This window comes from Penicillium angulare (assembly GCF_028827245.1).
Source record: "Penicillium angulare strain IBT 27051 chromosome Unknown utg000012l_segment0_segment0, whole genome shotgun sequence".
In the NCBI taxonomy this organism is placed as follows: Eukaryota; Fungi; Ascomycota; class Eurotiomycetes; order Eurotiales; family Aspergillaceae; genus Penicillium; species Penicillium angulare.
In genome coordinates, this window is record NW_026623171.1 from 1,391,651 (window position 1) to 1,416,906 (window position 25,256).

The window sequence follows — 25,256 nt, forward strand, 5'->3', positions numbered from 1 at the left end:
TTTGCAATATTCCCAAGCCGTTCCAAGCGTTTCTGACATTTTTTTCTCCTTTCTCTTTTCCTCTTATTCTGCCCGTGGACATTTAGTACATGGTATCTTATCTTATAGCCTAGCCTAGGTAAAGATTCGAAGACATCAAGAAATCACCGACCTTTTGCCCGTAGCGTATAATTTTTTAACTCTAACAATAGAAATATCATGACATGCGTTCACTCATCAATCTTAAAGTAGAAGTCCGAATTCCTGATGGATTGTACAAAAAAGTATACTGTATACGTAGACACCTGAGGCCCCGATACCGAGGACAAGGTTATCACCTGACATCATCGTTCAGTCACCGACTGACTAATTCCACGGGAAATGCATGTTCTTATCCCCGCGCCCCAATCACAACCCGCGACCATTCCTCACTTCACTCACCTACAAAAGGCAAAAGAGACCACCGGTTTCATTTGCTTTCCTCATCCCCCGCCCACCATTTCGTTCATCTTCAAGCGCCTCTTCGGCTCCTTCGCCGGTCCCACACCCGCCGCCATGTCTTCCGCTAAGGCCCAAGCTCAGAACCTCATCGACCAGAATGCTGTCATGGTTTTCTCCAAGTCCTACTGCCCTTACTGCAACTCTAGCAAAGAGCTGTTGAAGCAGGTCGGCGCTCAGTACAAGGCTATTGAACTTGACCAGATTGGTATGTTTTACTTTACTCTTTTCTGCTCTCGTTATTCAAGTTCAGTTCGATGGACATGACTCGACTCGATTTCCCTCGAGAATCCCAAGTTACCTTTCTGTTCTATTCTTTATCAATCACTCATTCTGCCCCACTTTGTCGTCATCTCACCTTTACGCTTACCCTTTACACTTGTATGCGCTTTGCATTATGCCGAATACAAGCTCCATATCATCTCTGCTATGACTATGACTACTCCATGCGCTGGAACATAACTAACATGATCTCAATAGATGACGGCGACGCCATCCAGGCTGCCCTCCAAGAAATCTCTGGCCAGCGCACTGTCCCCAACATCTTCATTGGACAGCAGCACATTGGTGGAAACTCCGACCTGCAGGCTAAGAAGAGCCAGCTCCCCCAGTTGCTCAAGGCTGTCGGTGCCTCGTCCTAGATCGACTCGACTCGAAGGATTTGAGAGATGATTTATGGCCATTGATTCCGAAGGGATATATTGCAGATGGGTTGGAGTATATATCTTTTCCAAGGTTGCATGGAGAGCCGCTTTGCTCATTGTTAATACTCGGATTTCATCTGACTGGCCGATACCAATACCAAACTGCCCAGATGGGTGGCTTTTTTTCATCTTGATTTACTGCATATCGTATTGTACAGTTACGGATGTAGATGAGAGATCATAGACACATTGAGCCGTATTCACCATTTAATTTAAACGTACACGCCCTCTTCAGGCTACTGGCAGCGGACTTCAAAATCCTTCTCAATGATGTCTTATATAGCACATCTTCTCAGATAGATTGACACACTTCTACAGCACGCTATATAAGCATACCCATTCTACATGCTTCAACTATTTATACCGCCTACAAAATGATCAGCAATATCAATTGCTAATGAGAACCTGAACTCCGCATTGAATTCGTCATGAATCCATCCGGATAAACTCATAACAAGACCTCGGGATTGATAAGCAGGCCCCGCACCCCGCACCATATAATAATAAAGAACTTGGGGCTATCCTTGCATTCGCCCATAATCTTAAACTACCCCATTCCAAAGACCGAAGTCAATTGGAAAAAAAGAAACAAATCTACACCATGTCTCCCAGAAACCTACTTCTCTTCGGCGCAATGGGCACCATTGGCTCGTACATTCTCGACGCTATTATCTCCGCGCGCTCGCAGTTCGACCGTGTTGCTATCTTTACATCACCGCATACTGCCGAGACCAAGGCTTCAGCTCTTGAGAAGCTAAAGGCGCAGAATGTGGAGATTATAGTAGGTGATATTGAGGATGAGGAGGCTATTAAGGCTGCATATGTCGGTATGTATACATGTTCATACTTCGTTCAATTATTCAATCTCTCCATATGGAATATGATATCATCATGAATCCAGACAGAAAAAGACTTAGAATTGGAATGGAAATGAGCAACATCTACAATCCAATACCACTGGAAGATATTCAAACAAGCTAATTTATTTAAACCAAATACAGGAATCGACACCGTAATCTCAGCTCTTGGCCGCACAGCTCTAGCCCAACAAATCCCCCTCATCAATCTCGCAGCAGCAAGCAAAGATGTCAACCTTTTCCTCCCCTCAGAATACGGCACAGACATTGCCTACAGCCCCAAATCAGCAAATGAAAAGCCGCACCAACTTAAACTTAAAGTTCGCGCTCTCATTGAATCAATCCCCCGTGAACAACTAAACTACTCATACATTGTTACGGGTCCATTCGCAGAGATGTATCTCAATTTCGTCCCCGGATTAGAAGAAGCGGGAGGCTGGAATGTAAAGGCTCAGAAAGCAACTTTACTCGGTGAGAAGGGCGAAGATAAAGTTTCTCTAACAACTATGAAAGAGTAAGTACATCATACATGTGGATCTATCAGATCTTTAATAAAGACACTAGCATTGAACAGTAATGACTAACATACACAATTGCAAAGTGTCGGAACCCTCGTCCTCGCCGCAATCCAATCTACATCACCGGCAACACTTAACCGTCCTCTCTGCGTGAACTCATTCACCACCACACCAGCTAAGATTCAAGCTGAGTTCGAGCGCCAGACAGGTACGACTTGGAAATCAGTTTCTTATACACCGTTGGAGCGATTGCGTTCTTTGGAGAATGAGGCTTGGGAGAAGGGTCTTCCGGCTGCGACTGGGGTTACGTTGCGGAGGATTTGGACTGAGGGGGGTACACTTTATGAGGAGCGGGGGAATGGGGTTATTGGGGAGCCGGTCGTTATGGGGTTGGAGGAGGTTGTTGCGAATGAACTTAAGAGAGTTTCTTCTTTGTAAGTAGGGGGGACTATGATGGTTGCTTGTCCATGGGATTTGGGTGGGAGTTTTTGTTGTTGAAGGAGGTATTTATGAGAATGATACTATCAAAGGAGTATATGATCGTTTCTCTTGGGGTTTTATAAGATCCATGTGTAGATTTTGGGGTTTGACTACGGGTGTATGTGCTAGCATGCTGGGAGTGTACAGCTGTTAGCTCATGGATATCTAAATACTTTGTGAATCGGAACTGTTGACACGCATAGAATCGTGTCTTTTTCGTACTTAGGATATTGATCTAGTCTGCTAATAATTGGAATTGATACTTTTTGTCTGATATCGTTGCAGCCTATAAATGGATACATAGCCATGATTTATTGAATTTATGGTATCTGTTTAGATTCTGTTCATTCAACCAGAATACGGGAAGCGAGGAGAGGGAATGGGGGAAAATGAGAAGGAAATTGCATTAAACGAAACATTTCAGTTCACTAGCATCGGATTCACATGACCAGGGGAATGATAACAAAAGGAAGCCGGGTAAACGAAGCACACGAGCGTCATAGACACGATATTTACGCGAAAAGCTTGCGTACACGCTCCTGGTTCTCTGGGCTGACACCCGCGAGAATAGACTCGGCGTTCAGTCCTGTGGCTGCCACCAATGTCTTAGCAGACTGGGCGACACGGGAGGCAGTTTGGCCTTGAAGTGTCGCAGCCTCGAGGGCCTGTACAATGAATCCGAATACACGATCTGCCTTGCCAAAGACGGCAGGGTTTTGTCTGGGGAAAGTGGAAAGTTAGCTTCGGATAATCTCGCGGGAGGGGAAAATAGTAAAGTGGGAGACTGGGATTGATGGTAAAGGGAAGAACATACTGGTCAATCAACTGTGCGATAAAGGAGTAGGCATAAGGAGCTGCCTCTTCATCAAAAGTGATGGGAAGGGTCTCGATCCAGTTGGCTACAACATCCTGGGCATTCTGCACCTTGGAAGAGTTGTAGTGCAGGACCTTGGCAATACTGGCCGAGGCGTTCTCGGTAGCAAATACATGCTCTTCCGTGCGGTTATGAGGGTGTTGAGTCACCTGGAAAAGGCTGGGAATGCTGAGAGCAACGAAATCGCTCCAGGCGACACCACCCTTCTGAGCGGCCACGCCAACACCGTAAGCGGCAGCCTGACGGTTAGCGGCATTGTCATCTTGCAGGCCAGCAACGAGAGGCTGCATGATGTGATCTTTATAAGCCGCAGACTCTTCGCCGCAGAACTCTAGCACATCATCCATGATGCAAAGAGCCCATTGGCGTTGTGTGGGGTCTTGGCTGGTGATGAAGTTGTCGTAAAACTGGATCAATTGTTGCCAAGCAGGCAGGAAGGTAGTGCCTTGGTTCTTGAAGATGGTGTGGAAAGCCTTGTTCATGTCACTGAGTAGGTTCTGGTCATCCTCGACGGCGTACTCGTAATCCAAGTTCTCCTCATCTCCCTCTTCCAGCTCAGCCTGCTCCTCTAGTCGCTGCTTAACACGCATCTGGTAGTCCTCCAGAGTAGACTTGGCAGAGTCAATGAATGCTTGCATGTGTTGAGGGGTCAGGCTGTTGCGGCCAACGACCTCAACAGACTCGTAGAAGCATTGGTACATCTCAGCGAGGGTATCAACAGTGGGCTCGGCGCTCAGAACCTCAATGATTTTCTCAGCAACCTTGTTCCACATCTCGCCAAAGCCAGCAGACTGTTGGCCATGTGCCTTTTTGTAGGAGTTTAGCAGCTGAGGGATCAGCTTAGCAGCCGATACACGAACGGGGTCATGGAAGAAGAATGCAAGACCGGGAACGGCAATCTTCTCCATAGTTTCCAAGACATATGGCTCAAAGGCCTCTTCTAGGATCTGGGCATAAATAGTAATCAATTCGATGGCAGTGTTCTTGTCCTCGAGAGCACTAGTCTTGATACCGATGACCTTACCCTTGAGGGGTACCAGCTCCCAGCTCTCGTCTTGTTCAACCTGCTCGATTTGCTCTTCATCATCCAGAAGCTGAATATCAGCCTTAGCGGCAGCAACGGCCAGCAGAGGTGGCATAACACCTGGGAGATATGGCACAAAATCACGGTTGAGCACACGGCACATACGTCCCCAGCAGTGAAGCAGGTACTGTGACTGAGGGTCGTCAGCATCGACAATATTCTGTTGAATGTTGCCCAAGATTTGAACGAGATTCAGAGCATCTTGACCCATCTTCTCCTTGCCAACGGCTAGAGCAATAAGAGTGGCACACTCCATGGCCTTGGCGCGAAGCAGGCGGTATTCCTTGCCTTGCTCCTGCTTGAGGACGCTGAGAAGAAGCGGCATGAGGTTCTCGTAGTACTGACCAAAAGCGGTCTCGGCGGAGTCAGCAATGGTGGCGATAGTAGAAAGAGCCTGCTCCTGCAAGTAGCGCTTCTCGCTACGCAAAAGATCCAGAAGGCGGCTGAGAAGATCTCCGAGATAAGGCTCCAAAATACTGCGTTCGGCCTCCTCACAGAAGTTAACCAGAGCAGCAGCAGCGTGAGACTGAACACGAGGCTCGGGAGAGCTTAGTACGGGAATGATGTTGTTCAGTACAATGGCGTGGTATTTCTCCTGCATGGTTCCGGCAAAATCGGTACTCATCTGACCGAGGGCATTGCAGCCTGCATAGCGAACACGAGGGTGGGGGTCGCTCAGGGCTGGCACAACCAGAGCAAGGACCTGATCCAGCTCACCAACCATAAGATCCCGACATCCCTCAGAGATGGCAGAGATGGCCATGAGGGCAGCGTGGCGATCACGCCAGGCGGTGGACGACATCATGCGAGGAATCCATGAGAAGGCAGGTTGGAGGATGGCCTGGCCACCTAGCTTGTTGGCCAGACGATCCATACATTGCTCACCGGCAATGTGGTTGAGATCACTCTCCTCGGGTTCAAGCTAAAAGAAATTTAGCAAACGGGCAGGGAAACTGCCGGCGTTTCAAAAAACCGCAGGCAAAAAACAACAGAGAAAGGAACGGAGATAGAAACGTACATCTTCAGAAGCATTCCACTCCTCAGCATCATCGTCATCAGCACCAACATCAGTCATGAGACTCAGACATTGAGTAACCATGTCCTGTGAGAAATTGGTTTCCTTCTTGCACATGTTGGGCGCATAGTCGGCAAATGTGGCCATCAACTCCAGAGCGTTTTGGCGCACTTGATCACTGAGCTCCTTGTCAGCAACAACACTGATACTGAACTTAACCAGGTCACCGAATGAAGTCTTGAACATCTTCGGGCTAAGTTCGGCCAACTCAATCAGAGCAAGGAATGCAGAAGATAGCTCCTCACTCTCGCTGGACTCTTTGAGAGGAGGTAGGATGTTAAGCAAATATGGCACGAGCGAGAAGAATCTAGACTGGGATTTCTTGGGAATAGAGCGGAACATGGCGGCGAAAGCTTCCATAGTGGCGATTCTCACCTAGAAAGAAGGACTCGTTAGTAAGGCAGGCCTTGAGCTGCAATATCTGAATACCCAGATATCTAGATCTGTTGCCCCATCAATAACTTACAGAGATGATGTCATCTTCGAATCCCTTAGTGAAGACGCCCAGCACAGCATCCTGGTGCTGCTTCTCAATGATACCGGGGGTGGTTGTGAAGATTCGGAAAGCAGTCTCTCGCAGACCGGAGTCGGGAGACTGGCTGGCTTGGAAGAGAACACCGAGTAGTTCGGGCCAATTGTCGCCTATAACGCCACATAAAAAAGCAACGGTCAGAATGATTGCTAAATATCGAGATTGAGAATCGGAAATGACAACCCATACCATTATCAGTGTATTGACGCGCCACCTCAGCCACGGCATCGCCAACCTTTTTGCGCACATCGGTGACAGATTCGGTTGTGAGGCAGGTAACTAGCTTTTCCCGGATGGCCACACGTTGTTCGTTTGGCAGGCTGAGGAAGACCTCCTTGACGTCGCCAGAAACGGGGTCCTTGCGAGTTTTGGTTGCAATTCTGCGGAAGAGCACAGCGGAGAAAGCACGAGTCTGTTTGGTATCATCCCATGATTAGCGTCTGGTACAGAATAAATGTCGAGTTTTTTTTTCTTGGTTGTTTTTTTTTGTAAATCGATAGTCCTGTTTCTGTAAAGGAATCTTTGGTGTTCTCTTGCGTCACGGATTACGTCCATTCCCTTACTGGAGGAATCACATTCTTTCAAGGGAGGAAAACGGGAAGGTGGGTGGGCACTCACTATTGTCTCTTCAGCACCACCAATCTGCTCAGCAAGTCCCATCAACAGGACATCAGGTCTGTTCTGGACCCAATCATTGTTCAGTTGCTCTTCAGCCTGCGAGCGGACGGCGTTGTCGGGAGTGCTCAAGGCGCGCAGCAGCTGGGACAGCGCACTGTGGACCTCGGGAGGAAGCAGGGACATAGTGTTGTCGGTCCCCAAGATCCAGCAGACAGAAACAACCCAGTTCGTCGGAGCCCTGGTAACGGGAAGTTAAAAGGTGGGGAGGTATAGAAAGGAGGGGTTGTAGAAGAGAAGAGGAGGAGTTTTGTTTTTGGTGGGGCGGGGAGAAAGGGAAAAAAAGATTGATGATTAGGGGAACTGATATGCGATAGCGTTCCCGGGGATCGGCACCTTCAATGCTCAATGGATACGTGGAATCAACTGAGTCTTGACAGAGGAAGATCAGAGTCAAAAGATGAAAAATAAGAAAATGGTAGGGAGTAATATGTAAAGAGTAAGAAAGAGAAAATCTCAGGGCAGTTTAAGGTGTTCTAGGGAGGTACGTAGGGGCAAACGTTCTACTTGTTCCAGGAAATTGGGTTCGATTCTATATATGACTTTCTAAGGTTCTTTGATACACTTGACACAAAGAAGTATTTGCATTGAAGCTAAAATAATAGTCGCAACGGATAATTGTTGGAATAGCGGTATCTAAACATGCGACAAGGGGGAAAATATTGATATTAGAAAAGTGGGTATGCACTCTCAAAAAAAATTCACAAGAGCCAAGATGTGTTGGGAAGATTGGGCCAGCAGTGTTGGAGGATGATTGAAACAAGGCTGAAGGAAAACGAGAGAAATGAGACATCTAAAAAGAAAAACGACAAGAGAGAACCAGGAGAACAAAGGCATGTTTAGTGACGTGAGTAGCCAGATACCTTCGTCCCCCCGGAAGAAAGCTTTTAGCGGCCGCTGGGTCGGCTCAGAATAAACACACCCGCAATGACTGCAGCCAAGGTGACAATTGCACCGGGTAAGAGCAGATCGTTAGGAACACCGGCAATAAGTTGGTCTTCAGGACCATGGCCGTGTGAAGAGAATTGCTGGGCCCGAGGCTTGGCCACGGGTTCCTCTGTAGCAGTCTCATCCGCAACACTGCTATGCTCTTCAATGATCGGTGTGGGAGCTGTTACTGGCTGGGGCTCAACGGTGGCCGGGATGGGTGGTTGAGCCGGATCATGAACAAAGAGATCAACCTTGTCACGACGTATCTGACGGGAGAGACTGATGGCATCCAGCATGTCTTGATCAGTGGTAATCGAAACGGTATCCCCTCGTTGTCCATGTAGCTGAGAGCATAGCCAGTGTTGCTAAGGCGGCCCTCTTCCACTACTGCTTCACCACCAACAGCTTCCAGCTCGCCACCAAGCTTAGCAGTAACCTGCTTAACAAGGTCTTCCACACCAGCACTTGTCAGCACATTGACACGGTGCACACGACCACTGGGGGCCTTAAATTTGAACGGGAATGGAGCATCTTCAGCAGGCTGGTGATGATGGTGTTGTTGTGACGCTACTTCCGAGTGCTCCTCGCCATTGTGTGATGCTGATTCATTAGGAAGGACACTGTTATCATAGCCCGACCGAGCCAGGTCGGGGCTCATAACAGAGCGGTGTGGGGTATGGGGCTGGTGGCTTGCGCTGCCGGAAACCATAGAGTCCGACTCATGGTCCATCGAAAGCCAGAACTTGTTCCATGCGGGACCTTCATCATCCTGAGTCGACATTGTGTTGATTTGTTCCAGAGTGGCATATGTGAGCTTCAAGACATCTACCATGCCAACAATTTCTCCACCTTCATTCATAACGGGCAGATTGAGATAATGACCATCTAAAACACAATATTAAATAGATAATTAGTACATAAAAAACACATTGATAATGCCGATTGTAAAGACTCACCATGCATCTTACGAAGCGCAGCCTGGATGCTCATGTCGGAGGGAGCAAAATCAGGGTGGGGGGTCATTACGCGAACCACACTGCAAGTGGCTGGGTCGAGACCTGGGGCAATGACACGAAGAACAATGTCTTTGCTAGTGAAGATTCCAGTGATTGAACCCTGGTCCTGGACGAGCAGGGCAGTGGTGTGGTGCTCTTTCATCAAAGCTGCCGCATCCTTCACGGTAGTTCGGACAGAGACGGTCACTGGCGGCATACCGTCGAGCACAGTTTCAAGGGTAGGACCAGACATTTTCGATCGCAAAGCCTCCACGTACTGGATAACCTGCTGAGGTTGACTGGAACCAAGCTCGGTTTGCACACCCTCTAACGCATCGTAGAGCTTTCGGGATGAGCTATAGGCACGCTCCAATTTTTCCATCGCATCGTAGAAGCACTTGGTGATATCCAGTACACCCGAGATGTCCTGGTTCTCATCCATAACGGGCAAATGTCGGAATCCCTTTCGGACCATCAGGTCAAGCGCATCGGTTGCGCTAGTGTCGGTTCGTGCACATAGGGGATTCTTGGTCATAATTTCCGCGACCGAGACCTCACGCGCCTTCAGGCCCATTCCAATAACACGGAAGGCCAAATCCTTTGCAGTGAAAATACCAGCGATTCGCTCGTTATCGTCGGTAACCAACACGCAGTCCTCTCGTTTAGCGGCCATCAACTGTGCGGCCTCGGCGATGCTGAGAGAGGGCTTAATTTGGAGAGCCTGACTGGGCTTCAAAGCTAGAACAGTGCCCGGCGGGGCCTTGCGAGACCGAGTAGCCTTGGCCTGACCTTGTCTCTTTTTGTTCAGGTTGGCCTCCATCTTGATACGGATTGCCTATAACCAAATAAAAAAAAGCGGTCAGTCCACCGAAAAAGTCAAGTCGAGGTAACTCAAGCAAGCTCGAAGGTCTATTGTAAAAGACAAAGCAAGAGAAAAAGACGATGCAAAGCATGCATTGGGAATAAAGCAGCTGGTGTGATCACGCACCTCATCACGCTTTGACTGCGTCTGTCGTTGTCTGCTACTAGCCGCGCTCATGGTGCCGGTTCCGCTACCAACGTCACTAGATGGGGTTTGGTGGGAGGTAGGGATTTCAGGGCGGTCGGATCGGGGTCGGGGGATGTGAGAAGCGTTGGAATTGGAGCCGTCGAAGTCGGGCAGCCTTCCTCTCCCGATGGTCTTATTGGGCGTGGTGGTGCCTCTAAATGTACCTGTATGCGACATCCTTCAAGAACACCAAGAAAAGGGGAACTGGAGAAAAGGGAGAAAAGAGGGGAGGTGGGACAAGGGGAATGAATGCTAGTCTTAACAAAAGAGAAGAATCCAGTAAGGGTGAATTTTTTTCTCTTCGAGCCCCGAGAAGAAGTGTCGAGTGACGATCTGAACAGGGGTGTGTTTCTCCTCGATTATTATGTTGATCCTGTTTGTCCCGCAGGTAAACACGGGCCTAACACGGGCCTTAGTAAGGAATTCAATAGTTTGACGGTTCGCTCCGGACGCTAGTGCGATTCGGGGCTAGTGCGTCTTATGACGATCCACGTGACGCGCATCATGTGAGGTCACTGTTTGCGCCTGAAGAATCAGGCAAAAAGAGAGTGAGGCACCAAGGCAGGAAGGGCCGTGGGTCTCGCTTAAGGGCTTAGGGCTTCCCACAACACAACCACTATCCATTCCCGATGAGTCTGTGAGTGAGCGAGCTTCGACAACCCACCCTCGACAAGTCAACCGTACGCTACCCCTACCCCCCTATACGATCCGTCTTCAACGTCTAACACACATTCAGATCAATCCGTCAAAATGGTCAAGAAGCGGGCGAACAAGTAAGACCTCACTCTCCTCGTCGTCACGAAAATCCGCCTCCAGACTCCCATTCAACTTGAATTACCGCAATGTTGCCGAAGCTACGCCATGAAATCCACCGAAAGAGAAACAAATCACCAAACGAAAAATCGAAGAAGAACACCATCAAAATAACGACAGTCACCAACCCACCAGCCAACGCGCATTGCAGGAATATTCAAGAAAAATGGAGAGTCTGGGGAAGCGAATTTAATATATCATGAAAATAATTTGCATTGGTTTATGCAAAAAATCTACATGATACGGCTGCTCAATTTCATGCGAACAATAACTGATTGATTTCTTTAGCGGTCGCAACAAGAATGGCCGCGGCCACGTCAAGCCCGTGCGCTGCTCCAACTGCGCTCGCTGCGTTCCCAAGGACAAGGCTATCAAGCGTTTCACCATCCGCAACATGGTTGAGTCCGCTGCCATCCGTGATATCTCCGATGCCTCCGTCTTCGCCGAGTACTCCGTCCCCAAGATGTACCTGAAGCTCCAGTACTGCGTCTCCTGCGCTATCCACGGCAAGATCGTTCGGTACGACCACCCAACCCCGAAAAAGACCAGTTCAACTGTTCTATTAAGCACAATCAATACTAACTATTTTAAAGTGTTCGTTCCCGCGAAGGCCGCCGCAACCGTGCTCCTCCTCCCCGTATTCGCTACAACAAGGACGGAAAGAAGCTTACCCCCCCTCAGGCCGGTAAGGCCAACTAAAGGATCGGAGACGGTGTTCAGCGAAACAAAATAAAATGAACTAGTCTGAAATGAATTCTATTATTTTGTCTCTTCTTTTCCCGCTTGATTTCCTTGCACCACGCGATTTTGGCTCGGTCCTAGACGTTGTTTACCGGCGTGTACGGATCGACCAGGCAATGCTGTGACGAATTGATAAAAATGGAGGTATTCGGCATTGAATTGTTGGATTTTTTGACATTGGGCCGTTGGATTGGGGGTTAAGGGGCAAGTTTCTAGGAATATCTATTTCTTTGTCTTCCCTCTTACTCTAATTCTACTGTCCTGTCTCGGGTTGCGTTTCTCAGCGTATGAGTTCACCGGCTCATGTATATGAGAAACAAGGTTGTGTCCCGTAATAACGGGCTTAGAAAATACCAAAAAATTCCTCAAAAATCTCTTGGAAAGTCCTATTGTAATTCCATCTACGATCTATCGATGGATTAAACCGGTCTAAACTTAAAATAGTCGAGGAGCAACGTCATACTGTCGGTGTCTCCCGAGGCGTTCATTTTATGGGTATAGATAACCCTTCTCGAAATAATTCCCATACATATCTACAACGCCACTACGGACCTTAGGCGTTGGATTCCTAACAATTTTAACTTCTCCTTTCCAATACCCCTCTACAAAGTGGGCCATGGAGACCTGGGCTGAACAAGCCGAGAAAATGCTGGATACCCCGGTTCCACACGTACTTCGTCGCTTTCTCTCGCGCGTCACAAGAGCCTCATACTCTCCCTTCTTTTCTCGTCGGAAAGCAGCTAGTTGCGCCACGAGATCCACTTGCTGTAGTAACTGCCCTGGTTGACTATTGCGGGTTGCTTCAGATACAGTATATGTTGTTTTCTGTTGCGAAAGATCCTCACTTAAGTCGGTACCGGAATGGGCTGAGTCGTCATCTGATGGCGTGAGGCAGATTTTCTCATTCAGAGCTGCCATTGGGAAGTACTTTCCCGGATCAGTCTCGGGAATGCCACACTCTTCTTCTCCGAAGAAACTAAAATCATCTGTAGCAGAAGCCCACATAGCCTCAGAATCGCGATCTCCTGTGCTAGAGGTGTTGTTTCCATTGCGTTGATTCGCGGGTTTCCATGATGTCAGCTTAGTTCTTGAGGTGTCGTTAATTTCGATGATAATGCGACGAAGCCCGAAGAGTGATCGCGATCGCTGTTGCTCTGCTTGGTATCGGGCTTGACCTGGTGGAAGGGAATAATCTGAGCCTGCTTGGAGGGTCGCAAGGAGAGCCTCGTTGGAGCAGGCCCTGATGAACCGGGTAAGAGTGTATAAAATTGGCGAGTTGGGTGGTACGTGGGATGGGATATTTGTTAAGACTAGTGTCTCACAGTGTGGGATGTGCGATGGATGCAAGTAGGGATATCGGCTTTCTTTGCCGCTACGCAGAGGTAGCGATTGATTGCGTGGTCGTTTTGCCAGTAGTTCTTGGATTCGTTGCCCGCGAGGATCGTCTGATCCAAACGGCGACAAAAAGGATGCGCTGGATGGTGAAGCAGAATTAAAACCGCCCGGACTCTCACAGATAAAGCCAGTTGAGAAGAGTTGCAAGCTTGTATGATTTTGTAACGTTTGTGGACTGCTAGTATTCATAGGTGTGGAAAAGATGGAATCCACAGAACCGCTGGCATTTGATGTGGTTGGAACAACTTCTGGAGCAAAAGCTGATCCCCGTCTGATAGTTTGAACAACTTCCGGAGCGAAAGCTGATCCCCTTCTGACCGATGAAAAGGGCTCATCGTGATAATGTCCAGGTTGTTCTTTAACCGTAGCGTTGCTAGCCATTGAACTTGTTGACTCGGCAGTGGATGTATCCGCCAACTCATAGAGTGGCGCTTCTGTCGCAGGTAGTTCGTAAATCTGGGCCTCTGCTGATGCATCAAGCTCCGCCTCTCGGGGTGTTTCCTTAGTTTCTAGCTCTGGCAGAAACTGGGAGGTGTTTCCGACATCTTTCGATGGAGGCTCAGCGGTGAGAATCGCATGATTGGCTCGAAGGTAGGTCAATTTGTCTCCTGCACATTGTCCCAGGATGGGTACAAGCTTTTCGGCACCAGGATACTTTCCATCTCTTGGAGGGGATGTGTGCTTGTGGATGCCATCTGCTGTCTTCACTGTCCCTGCGTCAAGGGCGTGGAGATTAGAGGAGGCTAGTAGAGCTGCCACACCCTCAACGCTGATCATATTATCTGCTATATAGAGATGAGTGATACCAGAATACGGTAAGTAATCAACCCAAGGGTGACTTGTCACCGGACTGGTCAAGAACTTCACATATTGTTCGTCTAGATGTGGCGATTTCAAGAATTCCGACCCCAACCCCCGAAGAGCAGACTGGGCAACGGGGTCAGGCCAATGTCCAGCACGTCGAATATATTGCGGAAACTCCTGTTGTTGGGCATTTGTTGAAGTAACAAAAGACGCTTGCAGTAACGAACGAACAGCCATGTCTGTGAGCATGTTATTTCGTAGATCCAGAAACCTAACTCTCTTTCCAATTGCATTTGCTAGAAATTCCGCGTCGGCATCCTTCAGTCCAGTCGCACGGAGCTTCAGTACTTGGAGATTTTCTAGCAGAGATAAGGATGATAGTACGCTTTGGTTTCGTGCCGAAGTTGTGTACGAAAGATCCAAATATGTCAACAGCGGAAACCGCAGAAGAGTTTCCGCTAAGCCCACAGAGGTCGTATTTGGCTCATGATCCGCTGCAAGAAGACGAACATTGTAGTAACTTGACTTTTGCGGACTCTTCAACGCAACCATGCAGTTATGGTCGAAGAATGGAAGACGTGATACCATAAGTGACTGTAGACAGGGCAGATACTCGAGGATATCTCTCAACCATCCCGGTCGCGGTCCATCATAGATTTCTGATAGAGCGGGAGGTAGATGAAGGGTGTGCGTTAGGTCTCGCACTTCTCTTCTAGCATATTTCAAGGTTCTTCGAAATCGCGTGAGAGCAACTGATATACACAAGTCAGTGACTGGTGCCTCGACACCTGAGGTGTGAATGCGGGGGCCTACCGTAGACAGCATCGTTCTGAGTGCCAAAATGTGATGCAGGATCACCCCATAGAAATGGCATAAATACTTCATGCCATTTATGACAAACTAGTGAAGCGGCGCATAAGTCGCTGGAAGGGATGTAGTGGGCGATAATGGTCCAGGCATCACGGTCCGTTGCCGATTCGTAAGATGGTGGAATCAAATCCATCTTCATCTACATGGGGAATAAGTGATGAGGTTTGGTCAGTTCAACGGGTGCATTTTATTTAAATTCTGCACGCTGAGCTCGTGTCTCTTCTGCGAACGATAATTAATTACTCCGTGCTCCGTGGTGTTGAGTCTTGTGAGTTGCCCGGCACAGCCACGTTGCACCCGTGGGCCATTAAGAGCGATGAACTGCTGACGCCCCGTTTTGCGGATCCATCGATGTTTGGCTGATGGATGGATCTTGTATATCTTTACCCCCCCTGGCTTTTTGATGCCTTGAATTCATTTATTTTTGAGGAGATTCGCGAAGGAATTATAATTCCTGGATCTTGACATTTTTGGTTTTAAGAAGACGGGTGTGTATACAGATATGATGTCATAGAGGTTCGACTACAATTATTGAACGTTTAACATCAACATGTAGTTGAGCGACACAGTTTAAGTTCATTGTGACAGTGATCATATGTAAAAGGGATTTTATGAAGATTGAGCTATTTTACGGGGAGAGATTTACTGGATCGCAGTGGCAGGTACTAAATGGTCGTGGGAACCATCTAGTATCTAGATAAGTCCAGTAGCACCATTTCCTCCAACAAACGGAAATCCAAGCTCGCAGCAAATGGCCTGCTTGAAAGCCAGGTCTTCCTCCAAGCTAAATCCAGTTTTGCTGAGTTCCATCTTGCGCAATCTAGCCTGAATGACAGCACAAGCTTCAGCCCAAGCACAAACATTGCCAGCCAGTCCCTCCGACAACGAGTATGGGTCGTCGGGCATGCGATAATCTTTGTCGGCGGTGGTACATTCCTGGCTGTTGTATGGCCGAGTTTCACGAGAGTGTAGAATGAAAGTCAAAGCTTTTGACAAAAAGAAATCTGGCGTGAGCTTTTCGCTAACATCGTCACTCTGGAGAGAGGCTTGTGTGCGGTGCAAATATGAGTTTTTGGCAGCTTCTAGATCTTCAGCGTGGTATTCAAAGGCATTGTGCAGCAAAAGCCAGGGCCAGGCGTTTCCGGTGATACCGTGGCACAGACTGCCTCCTTTAGAAAGAAGGCCTTCTTCCCAGATCCTTTGAGAAGCCTCATAGATGGTTTGGTTCCATTCAGGACACCAGAATGCTTCAGTTAAGGCTTTGTTCTTCAAAGCCTCTGCAAGCAAAATGAGGATACCAGGGCTTCCGTGGCAGAGCTGGACTAACTCTGAGGTCTGCCCGAAGCTGAAGGGCGGGAGTGTCATTGGGAGATGTCCATTACTCGCAAGGGACATCTTACACAACGCGGTGATAGTCTCTCCAATCTCAGGGAGATGTCTCTCAAGTTCTTCGGACTTGGCTGCGAGGATGATTGAAAGGATACCGGCTATAGCAGAAGATTAGCAATCTGATTGGTAATACTACTTGCCGATACCTATGGAATTGAAGAAAACAACAAGAAGGGAAAAAACCTACTGATTCCGTGAACACTACAGAGGGGTCAGTATTTAGTTTTTCACAAAATGAGTAGTTTGACTTACGCTCCAAAACAATAGTGTCCCTCCATCCAAGCATACATGAGCGGGTGTGCCTCTTGCGCTCCATTCTTCTCAATAAAAGCCTTGGAGCCCTGTCGCCCAGAATCTACAATCACATCGACAAGTTTCGGAATAGCCTCATATACAGGCTCGAGGGCTTTCTGCGTGCTCTCATCGAACTGGTGAGCCCGGATATTCAAAAGAACCCATAGAAGCCCTGCGCGGCCATACAGCATTTCATCGCCGCCCATGTTGCGACCGTCATGGGGCACAAGTGGACCATTCTTGAGGGCAAGCTGGGCAGCCTCATAGAGACAGGTAATATCTTCCTGGAAAAGACTGGGTTTAGAACCGTTCTTCCAATTCGCCTTAGCAACCGCCGAAAAAACGCGCAAGCTGACACCTGGGATCGGTGACAATGACCCCGCAGGCGCTAGTCTTGACGGGAGCAATGGGATATCTGGAAAATCTGATGGTATTCTTTCGAGAGCAAGCTGGCGATAATCCAGAGACTTAACATCGCCGTCGTCTAGTACTGATGACTGGTAATCTAGGCGCAAGAAAGCAAGGGCAATACCTGCAGCGACCTGTTAGACCCAGCTATACGTTGTATAAGAGAGTTGCTAAGTTGTATATAAATAGCAAGGCAAAATTTATAACAGCATTCACATACCTGGCATGAATTTGAACATGCCACCGATCGGCCATTTGTCCAGGGGGCCCTCATTCGCTTGAATAGCCTCCGCTCCATAGCGAACCGCGAGGCGAAGTTCCTCTAAAGTCTCAGCGAGAGAATCCGCATTGATCACCAATGGTGAAAGTGTGTTTTGATAATACTGGGGACGTTCGTCTGCCATAGTTTCGGCCTCTGGAATAAATAAGCTTATATTTTGATTCGACAATAGAGTGTGGAATGGCGTGCTAAATCCTGAAAAGATGGAGCCTCCTACGTGGGCGCTTTGGTATCAGCCCCTCCATATTTGATGGAGAGCCTCAGGCAGCAGGACCCTCGTCATAGTTTTTCCAATTCTCGAATGCTCCATCGTTAGTGGAAGAAATTCAGCTCCAGAACGAATGTCGGTGTTGTGTTGGCTCCACAGACGGGTCGGAGGAGGGAGAACACGAACCCGTGCAACAGTCTTGGTGGGGCAGATCGTTGTTGGATCGACGATCGCTGCAGAATTCAGTGAAGATTCAGGATTCAAGACACGGGGAGGATGTTAACTTGATTGGATCAATCAATTATAAACTCCATTTGACCTATTAGTGGTCGGGAAACAAACCCCATATGAAGATGTCAAGTAGGATCCCCGTCCCTGATATGTTTGAGGCTTCATAGCTGATGCTCAGCCATGATGTGCCTAGGATTTGGTTTCTGCGGAGCAATTAACAGTCGTTCACGGCGTTACAATGCCCAATTTTGTACTGTCATAGAAAAAAGTGCCTGGAGAAGCGCTGGTACACTGGATCTTGCGAAAGGCTCAAGAATCGGTCGTTCCTGTTTCCTTGGAGGTGATCGACCTGGAAAAACACTATCTTCATGAATCTGGGGATATCTGACATATACTTGTCATGCGATGGGGTGGTAAATGCGCATCGAATTTGTCGCCTTCGCCTAGGAGGTACATAAGCCGGCTCTACAGGAAAATTAAACCTTTGGCAACCTTCCATGGAGGGTAGCAATTTCTTTCAGAAAGAAAAATAAAGACCAGTGACAGTGCCCAAGGAACCGGCAGATTAATTGTGCTATGTTCGGTTGTCATGCGATTGGACCGCACCTGCCTACATACTCATCTTGAGACCCAATGGGCTGAGGACTGAGGACTCGAGTCTTTCTCCTGAACGCAAATACTTCAGAATATGACTCATTTCAACCCTCTGTGCTATCAAAGCAACAGCGCTTCGCACAAATCGCATTACTACCACTACCTAGTGATAGCATGGTTCCGTAGCTCCGGTCAGCCCCACTAGCGTGTATTCTCGCCGTGGCGGTCCTGTGGGGACTGTGCCCATCGGGTAAACCTGTCGCGAGGCTGGAGCCTACCAGGTGGATATTCGCCATACTAGAGATTCATTACTGCCCCCAGCTTATATCCCAAGTACAAAATAATACTAAAACGGGGAGAATAGAAGCTGACGACTGCTTTTGATCAATATTGTCGGGAGATATATCACACTTGTAAAGATATAGTATTAAATCAATACTATTAATATAGGTACTGAGGATCTTTGCTTAGTAACTAGTAGCCGTGCCTTACTATTACCCTACAGTCTGGACACCAAACACGACTAGAAATGCGGCTAGTCGTGTTTGGTGTCCAGACCGTAGGGTAAGGCATGGCTAGTAATTTTTGATGCCCGAATGTGCATCACCTGTGCCTCGTTGTTCGAATGAGACTAAAGACTCAACCATGTCAAATGGTCCGGTTCAGAGGTACGCAAAGCCATACATTACTCGGACCTCCACCCACAAGTGAGATAGACAGATATAGCTGCCTTGCTTCCTAACTTGGCTGCAGGGGGCCAGGGGTAAAACCCCACGAACCGGGACTCGAGTCCATTTTGGAGTCCAGTCGAGTATGTAATTTTATCGCCCACATTGAACGATTGGAACCGAGCGTAAGATGAATCCTAGATAGTACATTTACTCCATAGATCCAATTGTTGCCTCCCGTACGAACGGTTGACCCTCCATATATCTCACGTGTGGCTTTTCTATATATGCCTCACTATTATACACATCAGCCCTGCCCATACCGAATTAATACCGGTAATTTTGACATAATTTCTCTCCTAGTATCGGCCTGGGGTTGCGCTTTCATACTATTCCTCGGCATATTGCCCTATTTACTTCTAATAATCAGTCTATTGATACGTGAGGGTCACTTTGATACGTCAGTCTGTTAAACTATGGGATCTCATGTTTGAGATCGCTTCCTGCTATTTTGAGACATTATAACAAGTCCCGCAAATCAAAATTTCGGAAAACTAATGGTTGGATATTGAATATGAGTCACAACAATATCCATGCCTATAACCTATATGATGATCGTAGTATATGATAATTTTAACCAATATCCAACGAGAGATATAGAGCACGCGTGGGTTTGGGCAGCGTACTTGATTCAAGATTGTAAATACTACCTACCTATCATTAACCGCGCATGGAGCCCAATAGATCGGTGCCGGAAGTTCCTCCATCATAATGAGTGGTTTCACAGGAATCAGGGGTTTAGTTCAAACGTTGACCTCTAAGGTATATAAGATACAGTTCCTGCCATCATTCTCCCATATCATCTCCCACGCTGATCCTAAAGATAGAAAGAACTCCAATATTTGCTGTGCGTAGAGAATCTAAGCATGACCAGGATATTAAGTAGGTCAACTTGTCATAGTAATATGTTGGGAATATGATAGTGCGAGACCTATTTTTACGAGCCTACCCATATCGGCGTGGTTGTTTCAGAAGCGGCAGCTCTCCATAACACTGTACTAGTGTGAGTAAACATCGCGTATGTGACCTAGAAGCTATACGTTGAAATGATTCTAAATTACATAAGAGCCCATGGATAGCACATATAGGCGATATTGAAAATGAATGAGCTTCCAATCGTTCAAATCTAGTAGAAAAGTAGATCAGACTTTCATGTTATCATAAGCAATGTCATGATATGTACAATTTCTAAAGTCACATTGAAGTCGACCCAGGCGCCCTTTTCGTCAATGAGTCCGGAATATGTCTGCTATGTCGTCTGGGGAGACAAGTCGTTGCCATTACCCACAATTCAAAATGGAAAAAGCCCCTCTCAACGTGTTTGCCCTCATCGTTGGGGAATTTCACCAGTTTTTCATTTTAGGGATTCGTCATGATAGTCTAGTGAAATACGTCAGATCTGTCAAAGAGAGTCTCAAATCACAAACTAACATTATAAGTGATGAAGGCTTACAGTTTTGGAGTTTGTTGTAGTCCACGTCTCCTCCCTAGTTCTTCAATCGGCGTAGGTAGGAGAACCCATTGGTCACTGGCAGGTCTTAAGAAATGCCGACATTTATGATAAAAGAGACCATGATGTTCATACGGGGAGGAGTGGTCGAGGCAGTAGATTTAAGTACGAATTTATCCACCAGAAATATAAAAATGATTAATGTCCGTAGCAAAGCTACCAGCTTGCAACTGAATATCCGCAAAACGGTAGCTGCCATCACGACTTCGGGACATTAAAGATCTGAAAAACAAAACTGACAGCTAAGCCTTTGGCTTTAACTGTCACTTGCTGGCTGTACTGTCGTGACGACACTCGCTTTACTTACTTTTCTCAGCGAAGGGGTCCATACTGGCTCCACATTTTTCATTCTTGGCGAGATATCCGTCACTCGGATTAGTGCCAAGCACATTTTAGTGAAGCATAACGTGGCCCAAGGTTTGTTATTGGTCGCCGGTTTTATTTCTCTTTCCATTCGATGAATGTTGGTTTATTCCCTTCATTCCGTCGATCCAAATAGCGCGATTGGAAATGTAGCCGAGCGAGCGTCTTCATGAGGAGAATGAGACATTAAATTAAACTTTGAATGTTTTCGGATTACATCCTTTGATCACGGTAGGTATAAACAAAGTTCAATTCAATGGTATAAACACATATTTCATGCTGTGTTCCAGCACAGATTTTCCTATTTACGATCTATCGTTATGTTCATTTATCAGTTGCGTAGTGGACACTGTCGCTGACGCCGGCGGCGGTTCCGTATCCTGATCCGGAATAGGATCGACACATATATCACCAAGCTCATGTTGTTGTTCATCGAAGATTTCATAGAGGGGCTTTTCATCATAGTCCAACGCTAATCGCTTTTCACCATTAGGCAGAGTGTATTCTCCATAGCGATATTTTCGTCCCAGTTTATCGAGATGCTCGCGGCGTTTCTCCTCAGTCCAACCAGCCGTGTCGCGGACATCGCCAAGAATGCGGCTATTAGCTATTAACGGAATCAGGGAACCAATAGAGCGCGGGATTTGAGGACCGTTGTAGTGTCTGTGGCGGAACCAGAAGACTGCCATCAAGACGGAGAGGTCGATTGAGAGGAGGACGAGAATGATGAAAATTGTGGTATAAGATGGCTCGATGCCGTAGAACGTGTCGGTTGTAGTGCCAGGAATGGAGGAGGTAGTGTGTAGAATTGGGTCGAAGTATATGTCGCGCCACAGAGATAGGTAGGTGCTGAAAGTAGATTGGTAGCCCAATTCGACGGCTTGTTGAAGGAGTGAAAGGTCAACGGAGCCGGAGTCGTCGAAAGTGTCGTAAACTTGGCGGGTGAGTAGAACAGCCCAGTCATACTGGTTAGGATTGATATCCTGTCTCGCGAGCTTTGTTTGGCGAAGGAAAGCTTGGGTGAAGGGAACGAGGCTGGCCGAGGCGTTTTGGAACATTTCACCGCTTGTGATTGCGCTTCCGGCTACTGGCTCCCAGTCATCGATTGTGCCTTCATACTCAAAATCGATATCAAAGTCCTGGATCTGAATCTGCGGTGCACACTGGAAGACTGTTGAGTTGTTACCGGAGGTCGCGTTGATGCTGTCGAAATCATTGTATGTGATTACCATGAAGGTCTTCTGGCATATCTCACTTGCATTCATGGGACCACGGAAGTAGACAGACTCATTGAACAGGCGGTGCTCAAAAGCAGGCTGCTGGAACTCCACGGTACAATTGATGTCGATATCTGAATAAGGCTGGTATGTCCAATATAAGTTTCCAGTTGGTCGATCGTGAGATGAATCACTGGTGGGGACTTTGCTACATTGAAGATCAACGCCCACGCCGCGTGCTACCGCGTTATATTCCTCCCAATCATAGTCCGGGTCATTATTGTGTATCATCATTGGATAGAAAGACGTATCCGGTGTCGTCCAAGCCAAAAGGGAATAACCCATCACCAAACTATCAGAGATGAAACTGTTTCCGTTGAACTCTACTCGCACGGTAGGATTCAGGAAACGGGATTGGTTGTAGCGCGCAGACAATGACGAAGTGGGAACAGTGGAGTTGTATAGAACTGGCTCAAACATACCACTACTGGCAACAGTCAAGAACATGTCCAAGAAGCACATCAACGAAAGCAGGACCAATATTGGAGGCGCACTGTGGCGAAAAGTCATCCAAGACATGATAGGCGTTTGGGAGCCATAGTTAGCAGTAATAGACTGTTTAGCCACCGCCATTCCCTTTTGCAAGCGAACCCAAGGTTCAAGATTGCTCAAATGACGATAAATGGAGATAAACAGAGATCCTATCATCGAAGCAATTATGGTAGGGCCGTATATCAGGAAGTAGTAGATGAAGGTGACGCCAGCTGAATTGGAGTCGATCTTATCTAGACGGACATACTGAAAAGCAACTCCAAAAGCGGCGAGAACGCCAGCCATAACTGCACATTCAATCAAGAACCATGGAGGCGTCAAGAAGTGAGGTCTAGGGTTGCGGCGTAACCGTGAACTTGGTAATTCCAAAAACGGCAAGTTGGGGTCATTGGGGACAATATCTATCCTTTTCCCATCAGGCGTGTCTATCCATCGACAAGACAATGTTCGAGCAAATCGGCGAAGTTGTCTAGGCGTGGCGCGATCGAATGCGATTTCCGATCGGATCAAGGAGTTGCCCGCAGAGAAAGTGTCTGTCAAGAGAGCGCACTGCGCAGCAATCGAGTTGGGGTCGCCAGAGAGAAAGTTAAGGCGGTGCGGATACAGGAAGAACAACCAAATGAGAACAATGAATGCCACTAAGAGAAGGCCCTCGGCCATTAAGGCCGAACGAGAGGTGACCTGATAAAGAGTCGTATCTGTGATTTGTCTAGCATCGACAGGCGTAGGGTCTCCGGTAGTATTGAAGAATCGTCTCATTGAGTTGACAAAATTGTGATTCCAGAGTTGGCGAATTTCTGATTGATAGTCGGTAATTTCAATCGGAGTCAGGTCACTGAGCAAGGTGCCATTTACACCAGTGGATGTGGTCAGACTCGAGATCTGATGTCTGCTCCCCGGTGTCACAAGATTGGCATTGCTGTATTTTGTGTGCAGGAGACTTTCAAAGCTTGAAATACTGAATTGAGAAGAAGACACGCTTTCATTCGGGCCCAAGACGTGTTTGGCATCAACAAAAGAAGTATTAACGGGAAAAGCGATCTCTGCCTTTCCCTTCAAATATCTACTACTGCAGCCAAATGACGTGGCATTCGATGAGAAATTTGTGAGTGATGATCCCATGTTGATAGAGAGGCCAAACAATGCGAACGACCCGCACCCAGTAGTATTCATGGTAGCACTGTCTGTTGCACTCCCATTATAGTTGAGAGGTTCCCAGTGTCGCACTTGATATGATCCTTTCCCCTCGGGTATGTTGCTGTTTAATATGAAAGATACCGTGCAACTGTCAGCATCTCCACTATAGGGGAGCTTATCGAATGCAATGTCTGTCACATTCCAGGTCAATGTGGTCGTACTCGTGGAGTTGGTAGGATTGATATCGGGAATGATGTTTTTCAAAGGTACCTCAACACAATTTAAGTCAGCCCAATAAGCCGTTTCGTTCATCTTCCAGGTTGACGTTTCAGAATAATCCTCTGGCAGTCGCACGATAGGAGGTATGGCGTAGTTGTGGGTCTGGTAGAAAAAGAATGTGTCTACATGAAATTCAGATGAATTGCGAGAGTGCGATGCTTCATAGGATAACATAATGTTCTGAGTCTCCAGGTTTATCAGATCCGGCCAGGTATTGATAGGTTTCATCGTGACAATGTTCATCTCATTCAGTACAATAAGACCCGACATAAGAGACGGAAGCATTGTACGCAGTAATAAAGCAACCGAAGAGACAATTGCGACGACCCAGTGTTGGTTACGAAGAGCCCGGATTGGCGCCAGTATGCCGTAGGTAAATGAGTAATTCGTGAATAGCACAGAACCAGATGAGCCTTCGTGGTTGGCCAGCTGGAAGTACGGCTCCAGTCGTAAGACATCGAGGACGCAAATATTCCATAGTGTCACCAGTAGAACTGCGACAGTAGTAGGAACATAAACGAATAGTCCCGCAGCAAGTCCAAGCGATTTATACGTTTCAAGATGAACGAGTCCATGGTTGTGTTTAGAATATTGACGCATCACCTCCCCCGCGATGGCCATCAACAGACACAAAATCGCCAGAAAGAGCAAAAACGGACGTCGAAGAGAGAATGGCAGCCAGTATTTCGCGGGCAGTGGAGAGGCGTTGACATCCTGAGCTGATCCCGAGTTGGATCGCTCTTCTGTCTCCTCCGGGAGAGCAACGCCTGGAGAACTATGAGCGCTCTCCAACGTGCTCCCCTCAGGCGTGCTAGGCCGGTTTATATCTTGTGCCATTCCTCCCCATGGCGTGTCAGAGACAACTTCGTCGTCAAAAATCAGGAGGCTTAGAGGTCCAGATCGCCACGTGATCCCAGTTAGCCGTTTAACCCCCGGGGAAGCTTTTTCTCTTTAAAAAAAATCTTTGCTCATTCGCCACTTCGTTGGGTGGGGCTGTGCTGGACTGGGGAAGACAAATCGATGCGCCATTGGAGAATTGGGATTTAGAACAACATGGGGCCGCCTGCACTGCTTTGGATCCTTAAACCCAGCAGAAACGGAAGTACTCCGTAGGTGATCGTTCATTATCTATTCTTGTCCCACTTGGATCGGCATTGCAATTGTGACCTCTGCACCAGCAAAGCAAACGTCAGC

General features: G+C 47.6%; 8 protein-coding genes across 8 annotated transcripts; 3 read left to right on the forward strand and 5 right to left on the reverse strand.

The window, feature by feature from the left end:
• Positions 1-360: 360 nt before the first annotated feature.
• N7478_013173 (glutaredoxin) lies at positions 361-1,118 on the forward strand (the record flags this gene model as incomplete). Its single annotated transcript, XM_056929383.1, has 2 exons — positions 361-685; positions 958-1,118. 2 exons carry the CDS (start codon positions 361-363, stop codon positions 1,116-1,118), a joined length of 486 nt encoding a protein of 161 aa, XP_056772745.1.
• A 664-nt stretch (positions 1,119-1,782) lies between these two features.
• N7478_013174 (uncharacterized protein) lies at positions 1,783-2,994 on the forward strand (the record flags this gene model as incomplete). Its single annotated transcript, XM_056929384.1, has 3 exons — positions 1,783-2,008; positions 2,183-2,552; positions 2,640-2,994. 3 exons carry the CDS (start codon positions 1,783-1,785, stop codon positions 2,992-2,994), a joined length of 951 nt encoding a protein of 316 aa, XP_056772746.1.
• A 554-nt stretch (positions 2,995-3,548) lies between these two features.
• N7478_013175 (nuclear import receptor PSE1) lies at positions 3,549-7,402 on the reverse strand (the record flags this gene model as incomplete). Its single annotated transcript, XM_056929385.1, has 6 exons — positions 3,549-3,756; positions 3,851-5,916; positions 6,013-6,444; positions 6,536-6,711; positions 6,791-7,013; positions 7,220-7,402. The coding sequence occupies 6 exons, from the start codon at positions 7,400-7,402 to the stop codon at positions 3,549-3,551; spliced, it is 3,288 nt and encodes a 1,095-aa protein (XP_056772747.1).
• A 761-nt stretch (positions 7,403-8,163) lies between these two features.
• Positions 8,164-10,426, reverse strand: N7478_013176 (CBS and PB1 domain protein; the record flags this gene model as incomplete). Its single annotated transcript, XM_056929386.1, has 4 exons — positions 8,164-8,550; positions 8,610-9,091; positions 9,163-10,036; positions 10,190-10,426. The coding sequence occupies 4 exons, from the start codon at positions 10,424-10,426 to the stop codon at positions 8,164-8,166; spliced, it is 1,980 nt and encodes a 659-aa protein (XP_056772748.1).
• Positions 10,427-10,999: 573 nt separating this feature from the next.
• On the forward strand, positions 11,000-11,761 carry N7478_013177 (40S ribosomal protein eS26; the record flags this gene model as incomplete). Its single annotated transcript, XM_056929387.1, has 3 exons — positions 11,000-11,022; positions 11,351-11,581; positions 11,656-11,761. The coding sequence occupies 3 exons, from the start codon at positions 11,000-11,002 to the stop codon at positions 11,759-11,761; spliced, it is 360 nt and encodes a 119-aa protein (XP_056772749.1).
• Positions 11,762-12,292: 531 nt separating this feature from the next.
• Positions 12,293-15,005, reverse strand: N7478_013178 (F-box protein; the record flags this gene model as incomplete). The annotated part of the gene is made up of 2 exons (XM_056929388.1): positions 12,293-14,661; positions 14,816-15,005. The coding sequence occupies 2 exons, from the start codon at positions 15,003-15,005 to the stop codon at positions 12,293-12,295; spliced, it is 2,559 nt and encodes an 852-aa protein (XP_056772750.1).
• Positions 15,006-15,565: 560 nt separating this feature from the next.
• Positions 15,566-17,367, reverse strand: N7478_013179 (lanthionine synthetase C family protein; the record flags this gene model as incomplete). The annotated part of the gene is made up of 4 exons (XM_056929389.1): positions 15,566-16,359; positions 16,449-16,462; positions 16,514-17,087; positions 17,184-17,367. 4 exons carry the CDS (start codon positions 17,365-17,367, stop codon positions 15,566-15,568), a joined length of 1,566 nt encoding a protein of 521 aa, XP_056772751.1.
• A 3,815-nt stretch (positions 17,368-21,182) lies between these two features.
• On the reverse strand, positions 21,183-24,899 carry N7478_013180 (DUF3433 domain-containing protein; the record flags this gene model as incomplete). The annotated part of the gene is made up of 1 exon (XM_056929390.1): positions 21,183-24,899. One exon carries the CDS (start codon positions 24,897-24,899, stop codon positions 21,183-21,185), a length of 3,717 nt encoding a protein of 1,238 aa, XP_056772752.1.
• Positions 24,900-25,256: the final 357 nt, after the last annotated feature.